At 36.1% G+C, this 16,690-nt stretch overlaps 1 protein-coding gene across 4 annotated transcripts; it reads left to right on the top strand.

The window, feature by feature from the left end:
* The first annotated feature begins 3,748 nt into the window (after nucleotides 1-3,748).
* On the top strand, nucleotides 3,749-16,431 carry usp13 (ubiquitin specific peptidase 13). 4 transcript variants are annotated; one of them, XM_056244855.1, is made up of 11 exons: nucleotides 3,749-4,076; nucleotides 5,635-5,760; nucleotides 7,628-7,688; nucleotides 9,671-9,792; nucleotides 10,963-11,105; nucleotides 13,476-13,660; nucleotides 13,809-13,903; nucleotides 14,213-14,403; nucleotides 15,147-15,218; nucleotides 15,411-15,483; nucleotides 16,271-16,431. In XM_056244855.1, the coding sequence occupies exons 1-11, from the start codon at nucleotides 3,966-3,968 to the stop codon at nucleotides 16,415-16,417; spliced, it is 1,326 nt and encodes a 441-aa protein (XP_056100830.1). In that variant the 5' UTR covers nucleotides 3,749-3,965; the 3' UTR covers nucleotides 16,418-16,431. The 4 variants fall into 4 exon arrangements, with proteins under 4 accessions (XP_056100830.1, XP_056100829.1, XP_056100828.1 ...); XM_056244854.1 differs by having other exon boundaries at nucleotides 16,268-16,431; XM_056244853.1 differs by having other exon boundaries at nucleotides 3,750-4,076; nucleotides 15,411-15,504.
* Nucleotides 16,432-16,690: the final 259 nt, after the last annotated feature.

The following is a 16,690-nucleotide window of genomic DNA, read 5'->3' as shown; positions in this document are numbered from 1 at the left end:
CACTTCAGTTTGCATATAAGAGTAACAGAGGTACATGATGCTGTACTGACACTGCTTAATACAGTTACAAAACATCTCATGCATCCCAAAGCATATGTCAGGGTTTTATTCGTGGATTTTAGCTCGGCTTTTAATTCAATGAAGATTCATATTCTCTTAACAAGATGTTAATACAGGTTTAGTCCGCTGGATTAGAAATTGTCTTTCTTGTCGTACACAGAGGGTCTGTGTTCGAGGGACTGTGTCTGATATGCTAACTTTAAGTACAGGTTGCCCACAAGGCTGTGTCCTTTCCCCTGTGTTCTTCTCTCTTTTTACTAATAAGTTTACGATTAAAGAAGAACATTTTAGATTGTTCAAATACGCTGATGATATGGCCTTAGTGGGCCTATTGGACAAAACTAATTTGTTATATGACGCTGCCTCTGGCTCACATTAAGGCCCTGGAGAAGTGGTGTCATTTTAGCCAACTAGAAATTAACGTGGCAAAGACAAAATAATTGGTTATCTGCCCAAAAGCAGATATGTCAATCCAGCCAATTTCACTTGTGGGTCCACAAGTTGAAATTGTGAAGAAGTTTAGTTCAATTCTTGATTCACACATGAATTTTGCTGACAATTCAGACTACCTTTTTAAAAAGTGTTCGCAACGTTTATTTCTTCTTGGACAACTTAGTGGCCTTGGAGTTAGTCAGCATATTTTAGAACTTGTGTACAAATCCATGGTGGAGAGTGTAATAACTTTTCATCTCACAGCCTGGTATGATCATTTAAATTGCAGATCTAAGAACAAACTTGCCAGAATTGTGACAATTGCAAGCAGAATAGTTGGCAGACAACAGAGGCTACTAGTACAGCTCTATGCTGAAAGGGCGAAGAAGGCAAGGACTATTCTTGCAGATAGTTCTCATCCTCTCTTCAGTCAATTTGAGCCCATGAAATCGGGAAGACGCTACAGAACCCCTCTAACAAAATAAAAATGTGTTTAAGAGGTCTTTTATTCCAAATGCTGTTAAAATTCTCAACTCGGCAAGTAAATGATAATCCAAATGACTATAGTATGAAATGTGATTATTATGTATTTATTTTTTATGAATTGTGATCTGTCTGTTTTATGTCTTTGTCTTCTATTATGGTCTGTATATTTATTTTAATGGCTGGTGAGCCAAAGACAATTTTCCACCTTGGTGGACAATAAAGATATTACAATTAAAAAGCTCACAGGAGAAAAAAAAATCATATATTGTCTGCAACATAATCATTTATTAATATTTGATTTTCCTCTCTTGTTTTTTCACCTGTTCATAATTTATTTGTATGACAGCTTGGCTAAAAATTATGTCAATTTGGAATGTTTCATTGTGTTATCACAAATAAACAATTGACTCCAGGCACAACTACACAATACGCTTACAAAATATTGAACACATTTTTAATACTATTTGAATAAAGGGTGAATCTGACAATTTTCCTTCAATACTAATTTGTGATAATTTTGCACAATGCAAAGCCATTTAAAAAAAAAATACATTTAAATATTAAAGTTTTTAGTGTCTTAATTAAATTATTTTATTATAATTACATTAAATAGTTGGTGTCATGCTGCTGTGACCTCACCCTTGCAGGCTCACTATTGGCTGATTCAGAGGGTGAGGGCGGCCATTTTGGGTTCACATCATTGTAGTCCTTAGTTTGCAGCACTTAAGTCCCACTTCAGTCAGCACTTAAAAATCAGTCTTATACTTTACTGAAAGTTGCTTTTAGCTGCTTTATAAATGTCTCCTACTCTTAGAAAAGTCCTACTCTTTACTAAGTATTTTTTTACACTTAAGTCAAAGCTTAAGACTATTCTTAAGATCATTTCTTAGAAGTTTTATACATACGGGCCCAGGGCCCGTATGTATAAAGCCACTCAGAGTAAAATTTTAGTCTCAAGTCTGTCAAAATTCTAAGAATTACATAATTTTACTCTTATTCCTAAACTTAAGAATAAGTGTGATTCATAAAAGTTCCAAAGTGCTAAGACTTGGTCTCAGCTCCTAAATTATTTAAGAGAGCTGGAGAGGTCTCCTAACCTAGTTAGGAGTAACAAGATGGCAGCAGAGGTTAGGCCATGCACTTTTCAACGAAAATATGATGTATCGTAGTTAAATGAGTTGATCAAACAATAAAAAAAAAAAGTTTAATCATCAAGGTATTCTTTTTGTAACTTACCTTTAAAAAGTTTCATAGCAATGAAATTAAAGTAATAATTATATTTTTGGCGACTGGAGAAATGCAGCAGTGCACCTGTGATGATATATTTATTTTAATGGCTGGTGAGCCAAAGACAATTTTTGTAAAGATATTACAATTAAAAAGCTCAGAGGAGAAAAAAAAATCATATATTGTCTGCAACATAATCATTTATTAATATTTGATTTTCCTCTCTTGTTTTTTCACCTGTTCATAATTTATTTGTATGACAGCTTAGCTAAAAATTACGTCAATTTGGAATGTTTCATTGTGTTATCACAAATAAACAATTGACTCCAGGCACAACTACACAATACGCTTACAAAATATTGAACACATTTTTAATACTATTTGAATAAAGGGTGAATCTGACAATTTTCCTTCAATACTAAGTTGTGATCATTTTGCACAATGCAAAGCCATTTTAAAAAATACATTTCAATATTAAAGTTTCAGTGTCTTAATTAAATTATTTTATTATAATTACATTAAATAATTGGTGTCATGCTGCTGTGACCTCACCCTTGCAGGCTCACTATTGGCTGATTCAGAGGTTGAGGGCGGCCATTTTGGGTTCACATCATTGTAGTCCTTAGTTTGCAGCACTTAAGTCCCACTTCAGTCAGCACTTAAGAATCAGTCTTATACTTTACTGAAAGTTGCTTTTAGCTGCTTTATAAAAGTCTCCTACTCTTAGAAAAGTCCTACTCTTCTTTACTAAGTATTTTTTTACACTTAAGTCAAAGCTTAAGACTATTCTTAAGATCATTTCTTAGAAGTTTTATACATACGGGCCCAGTTGCATAAGTAGGTAATCAACTAGCAAATAGCTTGCTGGCACAAAATAAATAATAATAGATAATAAATTATGTTTTATTAACAAGGTTCGGGAGGAGCAGGTGCAGATAATTAACCCAATTAGCACAAGTGGAGTTCAATCTGTAATCAATTCAGAATAGGATAAATAACAGCAAAACCCACCTTTGTTCCTTGACAGTTTATCAGCATCCTACTTCCACCCCATCTCCTCACTTTAGTTCCATCTCCTCACTTCTAGTTCCATCTACTCTTACCAATACCAACAGGGGAGTACTCTGGGTTTGGGCAGAAATTCCGAGCTCGGAGCCCTCCACCCGGACAGCACGCCAAGTACGCATAACCTAATAATTATATGTAGATGTGAACTCATGAAGCTGTATTTGTTTAGCACCTTTTTATACAAAGCTCAAAATAACACTAAACAATAAACACCAAATACTTCACATATTAAAGTATTTTAATATCACCACAATAATAAAATAAAATACAATAATAAAATGCATAACAAAATGAACATTAAATAAAAAAAAAAAAACATTTTCTTTTTAAAAGCTAAAAAATAAATAAATAACGTTAGCTACATTCAGTATTGAAGCACACATGCAGAGTAAATGGCGCTCCCATTGCTATTACCGTATAAACACATTAAAACTCATTAAGGCGTCGATCTGAAAACGTCACCATTTGCGTCAGGGTGAACAGTGTCAAATATTGAGTCTTTCTCCAAGTCCATTGTTTCCCTCCCCTATACACCACCCTCCACCCCTCTATGTCCCAATGTTTTCGTCGTCACATCCCTCGGTCCATGAGGAATGTCGGGTCTGTATGGTTTAAAATAGCCCCGTATCATCTTCAGCCTGACACGCTGCTCCAGCGAGGCTCATAGTGGTGCGAGCAGCAGGAATGTGAAGATGGCTACAGATCTGGGAGAGCTACTGGTCCCGTACATGCCCACCATTAGAGTACCGAGGACAGGAGACAGGGTTTTCAAGAGTGAATGCGCTTTTTCCTACGACTCTCCTGTGAGTATCAGGTCAAATACTTAATGCATGAACGTTAAACAACAACTGGCGTCCCACAGACACGTGGAAACTAAAAGCTGCGTATAGCGCGTAAGAGAGATTTGGGATCCTCGGCGACCATTCTCCTGCTCAACTTATGTGACAGCCTGCAGAAATAAACAACACACGGGTGTTTACATCTTACAGCGTGGCCAAGCTTCCCCTCTCGCAGTTGGCGTTATACGAGATTCAGATGTATAATGATAGCAAACACTGCAAGTCTGAACGCTGGTTTGTACTAGAGAGAATTTCTGTTCACTGTTTTTAAAGGCGTGTCAAAGAAATAATTGTTTCCATTTCTCAAGTTCTTATGCATTCGGCATCTCCCCATCCTCGTTGGACATCTAGTAGTGTGTTACTTTTTGATGCCAGACTGTTTATTGTGATATCTCCTTGATATCAAGATACAAACAACTGTTATGTAGCATGAAATATGTGAAAATTGGGATTTCCTAAATCTATACTAATAAGCAGTAAGCCGCCATGACCTATAAAAATAATAATTTAGGTCAACTTTGATTGTTATGTCTCTACAAGCTCTGTCCACAAATCATGTATACTACTATATGTTTTTGCGATCAGTTATGGGAACTTTTATATAAACGTGGATAAAGTGCACAACTAGCTCCCAGCTGTAAAAGTTTTAAAGGGTGACTCAGCTGTTTGGAGTTCATCATGTCAGACTAAAAGACAGGTTATTTTTACACACTATCTGTTCAAGCTCGTGTGTCACCAGGAGCTAGTGACAGGTTTTTCAGTCTGGTGGGCCCTCGATCAACACCCTAACCGACACACACCAGCCCAGTAACAGTGTTTTGATTCAGATTAAACTCAGAAGTGTCTTGTTTGTTTATTCTTTATCGCTAAAAGTCTTTAAAAAAATAATTCAGATTTTTTACATTTAGAAGAAACAAAACACTTCTGAAAATAACTTCAATAAATAACATAAACAAGCATTATGTAATTATATAATTATGTGAATCTTAAGTTAACCATAGGTACCACCAAAAGTGGCTGTATATAGGCTATCATGAAACATGGCCAAAATGTTAAATGTCAAAATGCCTAAAGAACATTTTATTACCATATCCAACAACAAATAAGAAGCACTATAATACTTATTGGAGCTTTGTTATAGTGTTGAAATTTAAATCTTTAGGTAAAAGGTGGCACTATTGTGAGCATTCAGCAATTAAATGTTTACTTATAATTTTACTTTTATGTCCATATGTTGTATTTCTAATAATAGGCTACATCCCAGATATTTGGCATGAATATTTAGTGAAGCCCTAGATTGTAAGTAGGATGCAGTTATTTTAGATTATGCCCTGCTATGTTGAAGTGTGTCCACTTTTCATGTATATGTTCCTACGTTGATGATGCTTATGTCTTTGAACGGTTTGCCTTAATCTCTAAAAGCAGTTTTATTCACAGTTGTCTGGTAAATCTAAGTAGAAATATGGAGTTGTACATTATACACTTTATCTTAGCTTAAAACTATCTTTATCATTTCTTTTAGGAATCGGAAGGAGGTCTATATGTGTGTTTGAACACATTCCTGGGATTTGGAAGAGAACACGTGGAGAGACATTACCGTAAAACTGGACAGAGTGTGTACATGCACTTAAAACGGCATGTGAAACAGGTAAGAGCAGCGACAGCTTTTTTTTCAAGCTTATTGTTGGATTGAATTCTTTGCAAATTTGTAAAAGTGTTGTTTTATATTTCACTCTACACTCCAAAGGAACCTGTTTGTTTTGCTAAGGCTTTTAGTAGTTTATAAAAGCTACTTAAATGCCTTAATATTGAACTAAGGCCTAATCCTGGTTTAGTCTAAGCTGTGTCTGTGAAACCGGGCCTTAAAGTAGGAGTAAAATGAGGAATCTCATACCTTCCTAGTACAGGTATATCGTGCAAAACTAGTACGAGGTAGGGGGAACACACATTCACTCATCTGAACATATTACATTTATATTTCATAGTCCCTTTGTCCTTTGTTACTGCTCTCGTAAAAAATACAATTACTTGTATTTTAAACTTACATTTAATGTCTAAAAATAAATATTTTCGAATTTCCCGTAGCAGCTCACTCTGCAACCCCTGCTGTTTACCAGATGGGTTTTGTCCATACAAATGCGTTATTCACTGTTATAAACTGACGTGACTTGCGGGTGTTTTCCAGCCACAGTGCACAGATGCAATTAATCTATAATCCAATTGGTTGTTTTTTAAGTCATATCTTTTGATTTTTTCCTCTTATGTTATGTGAACATCCTCTAGTTTTAAGATCTGCCATATACCACACTACTTTCAAAAGGTGGAAATTTTCAATTTAGCAGAGATTGATGACTGTTGGATTTAGAAAGCAGCTTAGAGTTTTGAGATGATTACCCAACAGGTCTTGAGAGCAGAGAATGTAAAGGTTTAAGGTGTGATGTTTCTCTTCTTAGAGAGTTTTAGGAATCTGCTATACTGTACATTACTTTAATTCATCAACATCATTTTTGTAAGTTAGGGTTAGGTACGAGAGTGGAAGATTCAACTTGTTTTTTTAAGTCAGTTAATATAATCTAAGTTGAAAGGACATAAACTTACAAATTTAAGGAAGCAAACTTGAAATGGTTTTCTATTGAAATAGGTGGATTTTAATTAATTAATTTTTATTTATTTACTTTTTTAGTGTATTCATAAATTAAATGGTTTTGACATATTGGTTTATAATTAATGAGCATACTACTAGCCCAGCATGCCTACTGTACTCTTGGGAAATGTCAGGAAGAAAAAGAAACATTAAAGGAATATCTGGGTATTTACAATAACAATTACAGTATATTTACAGCATGATAGATAAATTAACAACATGTTACATAAACAGAAGATAAATTAACTGTGCTGCATTATTTATAACACCATGTATATACATATATATATATATATATATATATATACTAAATATGTACTAATTGATGGAATGATAGATTTTAAATAATCAGATACTTAGGTATTGTCTCATGTTTTGAATGTTACCATGGCAGTCTTTCCATATCTTGGCAGTTCTGGTGATTCCCAGCCTGCTCCTATACGTTGACCTAATGATGAATGATCTGTTGGTCATTTAGAATAGGATCTTTGTTATTTAATGTTTTTTTTTTGTTAGTTCTAATTGAATTTGGATGTTCTGGTTAAATGCTGCTATTTTCATGTCTGCATCTGTCCAGAAACTGCTGGCCCCTTTTCTTGTCGCTCTTGTGTTTGCTGTTTTTACTTGGGATTACATGAGAATTTATTTCAACATTAACCATTCAGTAGTCCACTTTACTCCACAATCAATTGATTTTTACCATTGTGTGCTTTGTACAAAACGATCATTTCCATCTGTAAAGCTTTTTATCCAGATTTGATCAAATTTGCAACATGATTCTGTAAGATTTGTTGTTCTATATAGACAGTTTTGCAAATTTAATGTTACACTTAACTTCATTACCCATGTTGTTTCTTGATGTTAATTACAGAAAGCCACAGGTGCTGCAGGGGGTGCCATACCAAGAAGAAGGAATGGAAAAGTATTTTTAGGTAAGTCTGTTTTGAAGTTAAAAAAAAAAAGTCCCAGACATAAACTTATATCTCAAATGAGAGAGCCTGAATAGGCCTTATATTTTTATGTTTAGCAACTCCAGTCATTACTGGCTGGGGCTAAATTTATCTTATTTATTTGTATGCGCAGTTAGTAACCATTCTAAATCTAAAGTGCCACATGCTTGCCCTGGCCTAATCTTCTGCTATGGAGGGTTGGTTTTCAGTGGCCGGCTATGCCTGTCAGCTGCTGTGCCCTATCAATCCCCCAGGCTGACACACTTCTGCCATTGGAGGTGTGACGTAGCAGGTGGGGGGTCTGCGGCCTCTTATTCTCATGCATCGCGTCAATATAAACGCCTGTTTGAGGACGATATGTCAGAAAGGATGCCAGTCATTTTGTAAACCCACAATGCTTTGCCAAACATGTCATTTAGGCCACTCTGATTGTTCTATTAAGGATAATGTCTGGCCTGCCACCAGTGGCTTGGAGCGCAAACTGATGCGATCAGGTGTTTTCTTTAGTCTGTCAGATCTCGTAGCCATGTCTAATGCAGACACAACTATAAGTGTGGCATTCATACTCAAACTAATTGAATAACTTTATTATTCTTTTTTTAATGACCAAACTTTCAGTTTGTATGACCTCATTTATAATTGAGAGAATAGAAAGAAAATTTGTTCTCCCGTTACAGGGCTATTTAAAGGGGTCCTATTATGCTTTTCAACTTAGCTATTGTGTAATGTTGCTGTTTGAGCATCAAAAAAAAGATCTGCAAGGTTACAAAGCTCAAAGTCCCAAGATATTTTATTTAACAGAATCCACTTCTCAAGAACTACAACGAACTGCTCGTTTGGACTACAACTAATTTTTTCCAGATCTTATTAGGTACAATGCTACTCATTTAAATAATCCCGCCCACGGAATATACGAAGAAGGTGGCAGAGTCCTGGTTGAGCTGCACTATTGAAGATGAAGAGTGTTGCTATGTCGAAGAGACGTTTTTTTCCCACCCCGGTTCCAAAACCCCTTTGTTTGGCCTTCTTAAGGCGGACAAACTAAGTGCGATGCACATTTTATGGAAAACAGCTTGTTTTCTGTTGCTTTTGTAAGCTCTCTCTTTTGTAAGATGGTTCACCGTTCCTTATGAAAAATTAATCATAGTTTTGTAACCGATAACTGTGTGTATTAGATGAAGAGAATAACAAAAAAACATACCACTCTGAAACATCCTGTGGAATCCATGCTTGCAAAGTCCATGCATGAAATTCGTTCTGCACGATCCTCTTGTTCGTTAACGTTGTCAGGGTCTGAATCGGGCTCGAAATGGTTTGAAATTGACGCCATCCTCAATATTTACACTAGAGAAGAACTTGCAGTTATGGAGGGGCGGGACATTTCCCGATCACGCGCTAAGCACTGCCAATCACAGCACATTTCGTATTTTGCAAGGAGGGGCTTTATCGAAACAAGACCTAGACGGCGCTTTGAGAGAGGAGCTGTAATAATAATCAAAAATCTGTGAAAAATAATGCGTTTTTTGAACAATCAAGCTTGAAAACATATTCTAGTACACCCCAAAAACAAAATCAAGACTTTGTAAAATGGCATAATTGGACCCCTTTAGCAAACTACAAAAATCTATTTTAAAAGATTGTTAAAAACCTGAAAAAAACATAATGAGAGTTGTAGCCTCTAAAATATAGACTATCTAAATTCATATACATTTTAAACTCAAATCTTAATGTTAGGGGTTCAATCAAGGGAACTAAATAAAATGTTTAATCAAAAGACTGAAACACTCTTTTTTTTTTTAAGAAAAGGACAAGATAAACATAAAAAAGTCATTTTGAGCGTATACATTGTGTGAAGTTTCATCATGTGTTTATTAATTAATTTTTTTGGGACAGTGTTTTGGGAAAGTGCAGTCATCCCATCAGCTCTCGATTAAAAATAACTCTTTCTGCTTCTTTTCCTGAAGATTTAGAGCTTAACCGTGATTTTAATGGAGATGATTATGAGTACGAAGATGAAGCCAAGCTTGTCATATTTCCAGACCACTTTGAGATCCCTTTACCAAATATTGAGGAATTGCCCGCACTGGTTAGTGAGTGTGTGCTCATGCGCCCTGTATGCCCTGCATGCCAAAGGCCTGATCTGCAGTTTCAGTTTCAGTGCTTGCTTGTCAAACATCACATCATTACATTTTATTATGTCTACAGATGACCTTATACTTATTCTCACTGTTCATCCTTCTCATTGTGTGCAGTGATGTCATGTGTTGTTGCAGTAATATGAGTTTTAGTTATCCACTCTCACCTATTACGGATTATTTTGTTATACACTAAAATCTGTTTAATTTTAAAATAAGTTTATTTCTGATTAGATCCGAATTCTTTGTGGTTTAAAGCAGAATCATCAGCCATTCATGCCTGAATATACAGCATGTGTTTGGTTTTTATTGATATTTTTGAAATTATTAAGAGCAATATGGGTTTTTCTGGGGTATACACCGTTCAAAAGTTTGGGGTCAGTATGATTTGTATTTTTCTTTAAAGAATACTTTTATTCTGTAAAGATTAAATGTTTTCAGATAAATGTTTTTTATTCATTAAAGAATCACAGTTTCTACAAAAATATAAAGCAGAACAACTGTTTTTAACATTATTAATATAATAAGAAATGTTTCTTGAGCACCAAATTAGCATATTAGAATGAAGGAACACAGAACATTCAGTTTTGCCATGCAGGAATAAATTACATGCTAAAATATATTAAAATAGAAAACAGTTCTCAATGTTCAGTATTAAATCACAGTTTTATTGTATTTTTATTTTTATTTTATTTTTTTGTTTATTTCAAAAACATTAAAACATCTTGCCAAGCCCAAATTTGACCAATCTCAAATATTTTAGGATTTACTGGTTGATGTAATAGTCTATCAGTACACATGATGCAAGAAGGTTCATGGTGTTATGTTGTACTACTTTAGTTGTTCATACAATACATGAAGTAGCACACAAGTGAAAACACATCTTTGTACTTGTAGACACTTGTAATTGCATGGTGTGCATACTTACTGCTGCTTCCCTTATATTTATTACCTAGAAAATAGTTGTGTTATTTGGCCTATCTGACCAGGATTCAGATTGGCTTTTAAATATTTTTAAATCTATTTAGTCATAGTCTGCACCACTTTCCAGCTGGCTGTGGTTTCTTAAGCAGTCATTAAATAGCTATAATATAATGTTCACATGCCCCTTTAACTTTCAGGTGACAATAGCCTGTGACGCCATCCTCAATGCACAATCTCCATACAAAAAGCAGGAGTCAGATTCATGGGAAGAGGAGATCCAAGTATCTAAACATGCCCGAAGTCTCAGACAGCAGGAGAATGGAGTTCGAATTCCTCCCAGGTTGGTCACATGGAAGCCCAGAGTCATAAGGACTAGCACTCTAGAGTCTGCTGATGCTTACTTCAGGTCACGCTTGAATCTGATATGTCTGCTTTCCCCTGCCAATAATATCAAAACAAGCTATTGATGTTTATATGTTTAGGATAACTATTAGTAACAGTGTGTTCTGAAAAACCTAGTTGTTGTTTTATGTAGTAAGAAACTGTAAGCAAATTTCCATTAGGATACTTTAGGATTGGTCCCAATGGCAGAAATTCCAGTACTAATACTGTCACAAGTCCTGGGGAAGGGTTTTCCAGTGGCCGATACTGATGATGATATCTGGGTAGGAGGGTGTCTGATGGCTAATATAATGTGGTATTTGAAAGTAGTACAGTTTAATTATAGTAAATTAGCTAAATTGATTAAATTAACACTTGTTTACCATATTTGTCTAAACTTTAAAACAAACGTTTAAATGTGCATTTACCATTCCCAATGTTGCTTTTAGATTTTAGAACAGATGCAAAAGGAACCAGCGTTGTTTTAGTATTATTTATGTACTATTATAGTATTTATTAATATTTTGAAATAGCTTTTTTTTATATTAATTTATATTTTATATAAATATTTCAGTTCAAGTTTTAGTCATTTTGATATGTGCTTTTGTCATTTTTAAGTTTAAAAAAATTTATTTAGCTTGAATTTATTTTTATTTAGTAATTTTAGTACTTCATTATAAAAAGAAAATAATAAATGTTGGAAGTTATTATTTTTTTTAATCTTTCATCTAACATTTATATTTTATTATATTTCAGATGTATTTCTCTTGGCAATTTTTTTAAAAATAGTTTTAGTATTCGTATAAGTATTAGTTTTAATTTTAGTATTAGTTTTAGTTAACAATAACAACACTGAAGGGGAACTAACACTTTAACCATGCAGAAGATAATCTCAAAATGGCCAAATATCGCCAATTGATTGGTCTAGCCGATAAATTGATGTGTTGGAAATGGTCTCATAATCAGAAACTGTCTTGGTCTACACAAATAGATTACAAATACACTCACCGGCCACTTTATTAGGTACCCCATGCTAGTAACGGGTTGGACCCCCTTTTGCCTTCAGAACTGCCTCAATTCTTCGTGGCATAGATTCAACAAGGTGCTGGAAGCATTCCTCAGGGAGTTTGGTCCATATTGACATGATGGCATCACACAGTTGCCGCAGATTTGTCGGCTGCACATCCATGATGCGAATCTCCCGTTCCACCACATCCCAAAGATGCTCTATTGGGTTGAGATCTGGTGACTGTGGAGGCCATTTTAGTACAGTGAACTCATTGTCATGTTCAAGAAACCAATTTGAAATGATTAGAGCTTTGTGACATGGTGGAAGTAGCCATCAGAGGATGGGTACATGGTGGCCATAAAGGGATGGACATGGTCAGAAACAATGCTCAGGTAGGCCGTGGCATTTAAACGATGCCCAATTGGCACTAAGGGGCCTAAAGTGTGCCAGGAAAACATCCCCCACACCATTACACCACCACCACCAGCCTGCACAGTGGTAACAAGGCATGATGGTTCCATGTTCTCATTCTGTTTACGCCAAATTCTGACTCTAACATCTGAATGTCTCAACAGAAATCGAGACTCATCAGACCAGGCAACATTTTTCCAGTCTTCAACTGTTCAATTTTGGTGAGCTCTTGCAAATTGTAGCCTCTTTTTCCTATTTGTAGTGGAGATGAGTGGTACCCGGTGGAGTCTTCTGCTGTTGTAGCCCATCCGCCTCAAGGTTGTGCGTGTTGTGGCTTCACAAATGCTTTGCTGCATACCTCGGTTGTAACGAGTGGTTATTTCAGTCACTGCTGCCCTTCTATCAGCTCGAACCAGTCTGGCCATTCTCCTCTGACCTCTGGCATCAACAAGGCATTTCCGCCCACAGAACTGCCGCTCACTGGATGTTTTTTCTTTTTCGGACCATTCTCTGTAAACCCTAGAGATGGTTGTGCGTGAAAATCCCAGTAGATTAGCAGTTTCTGAAATACTCAGACCAGCCCTTCTGGCACCAACAATCATGCCACGTTCAAAGTCACTCAAATCAACTTTCTTCCCCATACTGATGCTCGGTTTGAACTGCAGGAGATTGTCTTGACCATGTCTACATGCCTAAATGCACTGAGTTGCCGCCATGTGATTGGCTGCTTAGAAATTAAGTGTTAACGAGCAGTTGGACAGGTGTACCTAATAAAGTGGCCGGTGAGTGTAGTCAGTGGATTATAGAGTAACATAGCCTCATCACTTTGAGTGCACATGAATCACCTGCACTGAAATATGAGGAGTTCCTCTCCTGTTTGTGTCTTCAATATGCTTTATGTCCTATTAGCGGCTGGAAGTGCGCCAAGTGTGAAATGAGAGAAAACCTGTGGCTAAACCTGACGGATGGCTCTGTCCTCTGTGGGAAATGGTTCTTTGATGGGAGCGGAGGGAATGGACATGCCCTTGATCACTACAAAGAAACCAACTTCCCCCTGGCAGTGAAACTCAACACAATCACCCCAGATGGAGCAGGCAAGTGTCTCTCCATGACAGGTTTTTCATGCGTCACAGTCTTCCAGGAAATATGCTGGCCTGCATGTATAACACACAAAAAATTGCAAGCTCAAACTCAATTTGGACAAAACAACAGATAACATCGGTTCCATTCTCTCTTTTGCAGATGTTTATTCCTTCGACGAAGAAGAAGCAGTGGTTGATCCTCACATATCAGAACATTTGTTACACTTTGGAATAGATATGCTGCAAATGCAAAGGGTATGTTTTTTTTTTTGGGTGGGGTTTTTCACACTTTATTCATACATTTCTCTATATTTGATCATGCAGTCAGTCATTCATTTATTATAAATATCTAATACTGATAATATTTTACATGGCATTAATGGGTCTTTATACATGAAAATATATAGCTTCCTTTATATTGTAGGAAGGGAATCGTCATATTTGTGGGTCTGTGGCATCAAATAGGTTGATAACCCCTGTTCTAAACAATAGTTAATTACTTAAGCAAAGACAAGCAACACTGCCTTCTTCCAACCTCCTCAAATGTCTGTCTATCCCTCTCAGACAGAGAATGGTCATCATACAGACAACCACGTGCAGCTGCGCGTGAGTGACTGGGAAGTGATTCAGGAGGCTGGTCTAAAGCTAAAGCCCGTCTATGGCTCAGGATATACGGGCATCAAAAACCTGGGCAACAGCTGCTACCTGAGCACCACTATGCAAGTGCTTTTCAGTATTCCAGAGTTCCAGAGAGCGTGAGTACTTTAAAGACCTCAGTGGTCCAATGCATTCTACATACTCGTCTACATTCTCCTCCCATTGTCATTGGCTCTGTTTGAATGCTATCACACTAAAACGTGTCATTTCTGAAGAAACTTGTATTTAGACTCTTAGGGCCAGATTTACTAAACGGCAAATTAGCGTGAGAGCACAATTCCAATAAAGCACCGATGAGAGGGGAAAGTTCTGTGCATGATCTACTGACGACGCGCAAATTAAAGAACACCGACGCAGCCGGATCATTTCCATAATGACCGACTCAATCTACCAAGAGCAGCGCAAATTAGCGTTTGGTTTAAGACATGCTTTACGAGTAAATACGAGTAAATTGACCAGCGCAAACCTTAGTAAATCACCTTGCATGATTCATTTAAATACTCTACTCCCATAAATTTTGCGCCTGAAAGGGAAACTCATACGAATGCATATTCAGTAAGGTCAGCCGCAAAAATAACCCTGTCCACTCCTTTTCAGCACTAATTTTTCTCTGGGTGTCTTTAGTAAATCCTGACGGTAGTTTTTTAACACCAAAAGAGGGTTTGCGCTGGTACAAGCTGTTAGTAAATCTGTTAGTAATCTGTGCCGTCTTAAAGTTTGTTTGCTGTTTTTTCTTTTATGTGATGATTTTGATTCAATGCCAGATTCATCTAGCCAGGTTCTTTACCCAGTTAATTTAATATGCAGGTGTAACAGTGAGAAATTATTTTGTATATTGTAGGTATGTTGGGAACCTACAGAGAATATTTGACTACTCGCCCCTTGATCCAAGCCAGGATTTCAACACACAGATGTAGGTGTTTTTGTCATTGAATGTTAGTATCATGTTACAGTTATCTTGTTTTTTATTTCTGAAATTCAAATTACATATAATTCTTGTATAATGTAATGCAATTTTATACATATCTTTACTGTTTGACATCTTTCCTGAAGTGTGTGTCATTTAGGTATTTAAATTGGAATGTTTGTTTTCTTATTTTTCAAGGGCAAAATTTGGTCATGGACTTCTCTCAGGCCAGTACTCAAAACCTCCAATGAAATCAGAACTAATTGAACAGGTGATGAAAGAAGAATACAAGGTATTTGACTTGGTCTGTCTTGATGATATTTGGCTCGATTAGGTTTGCATAACTGTGCCAGTTGCAGTCCTTTGCCTGCCTCCTTATCCAGCTACCTATTTGAGAATCAGGCAACCTTAAGGTACATTCATACTGACAATTATTTGCAGTGACCCGAGGTCATTCATTGGCAGTTTCAGGTGACAAAAAAAAAAAATCATACAACAAAGCTGAGCAGAGTTTAATTTTATGTAGAGAAACAATGCGGCATCTACCAATAATAGAGCAGACATTGTGAATGTACCTTGGGTATGCTTGTACAGCTTGTTTAATTGTTTGTTTGAGAGGAGCCACAATATCAGATATTAACTATTTTTATCCCAACAGTTATCAATATTCTTTAGCTAAATTATTGTTTTGGTTGCCCTCCTTTTTTGTTTGTTTTTGTCTTTATTCTAAATGACTAAATTGTAGTCATTTGGAAGTTCCACTGAATTTCTACCGAATTGTAAATGTGCTTTCATAATAATATACCTCGTTTCTCATTCAAAGAATAAAATAAACATGGACTGTATGAAACAAACATATACTATATGAAACAAACAAAAATGCTGCATGCTATTTCCCTAAAGTACAGCTTTGTTAGCTACAGCTTTGTGGCCTTTTTAAGAGTGTTTAAGAATGTCCCCCTATAAACCAGCTTTCTTAATAGGATTTCTGATGGCATTTTAAAGTGCATTTGGTGACCCTGAGTCTAGATGTGTCATGTTGTTTTCCTCTGTAGCAGCTGCAACGAGGGATTTCACCTAAGATGTTCAAAGCGCTGGTCAGTAAAGGACACCCAGAGTTTTCCTCAAACCGGCAACAAGACGCTCACGAATTCTTCCTGCATTTAATTAACCTGGTGGAGGTACGAAAGTGTTTTTCTATCTAATGTGCTTCTTTTGTGGAAACGTAATATTACCTTGATTATGATGACGTTGTGTCTTAAAAAGATAGTTCACCCAAAAATGAAAATTCTATATAATCACTCTCATGTCACTCTAAACCTATGACTTTCTTTAGCTCAAAGATGAATTACTGAATTACTTTAATTTTATGAACATTTTTTCTAGACTAATCATTTTGTGTTCCATACAAGAAAGCAAATCATATGGGTTTCAAATGACAGAAGAAAATAAATGTAAAAGTTTTTAGGTGAAATATA

This window comes from Rhinichthys klamathensis, unplaced genomic scaffold, assembly GCF_029890125.1.
Source record: "Rhinichthys klamathensis goyatoka isolate OS25496 unplaced genomic scaffold, OSU_Roscu_1.1 h1tg001130l_1, whole genome shotgun sequence".
Classification (NCBI taxonomy): Eukaryota; Metazoa; Chordata; class Actinopteri; order Cypriniformes; family Leuciscidae; genus Rhinichthys; species Rhinichthys klamathensis.
Note: the sequence above shows the minus strand (reverse complement) of the source record. Positions and strands in the feature narration are given on the sequence as shown.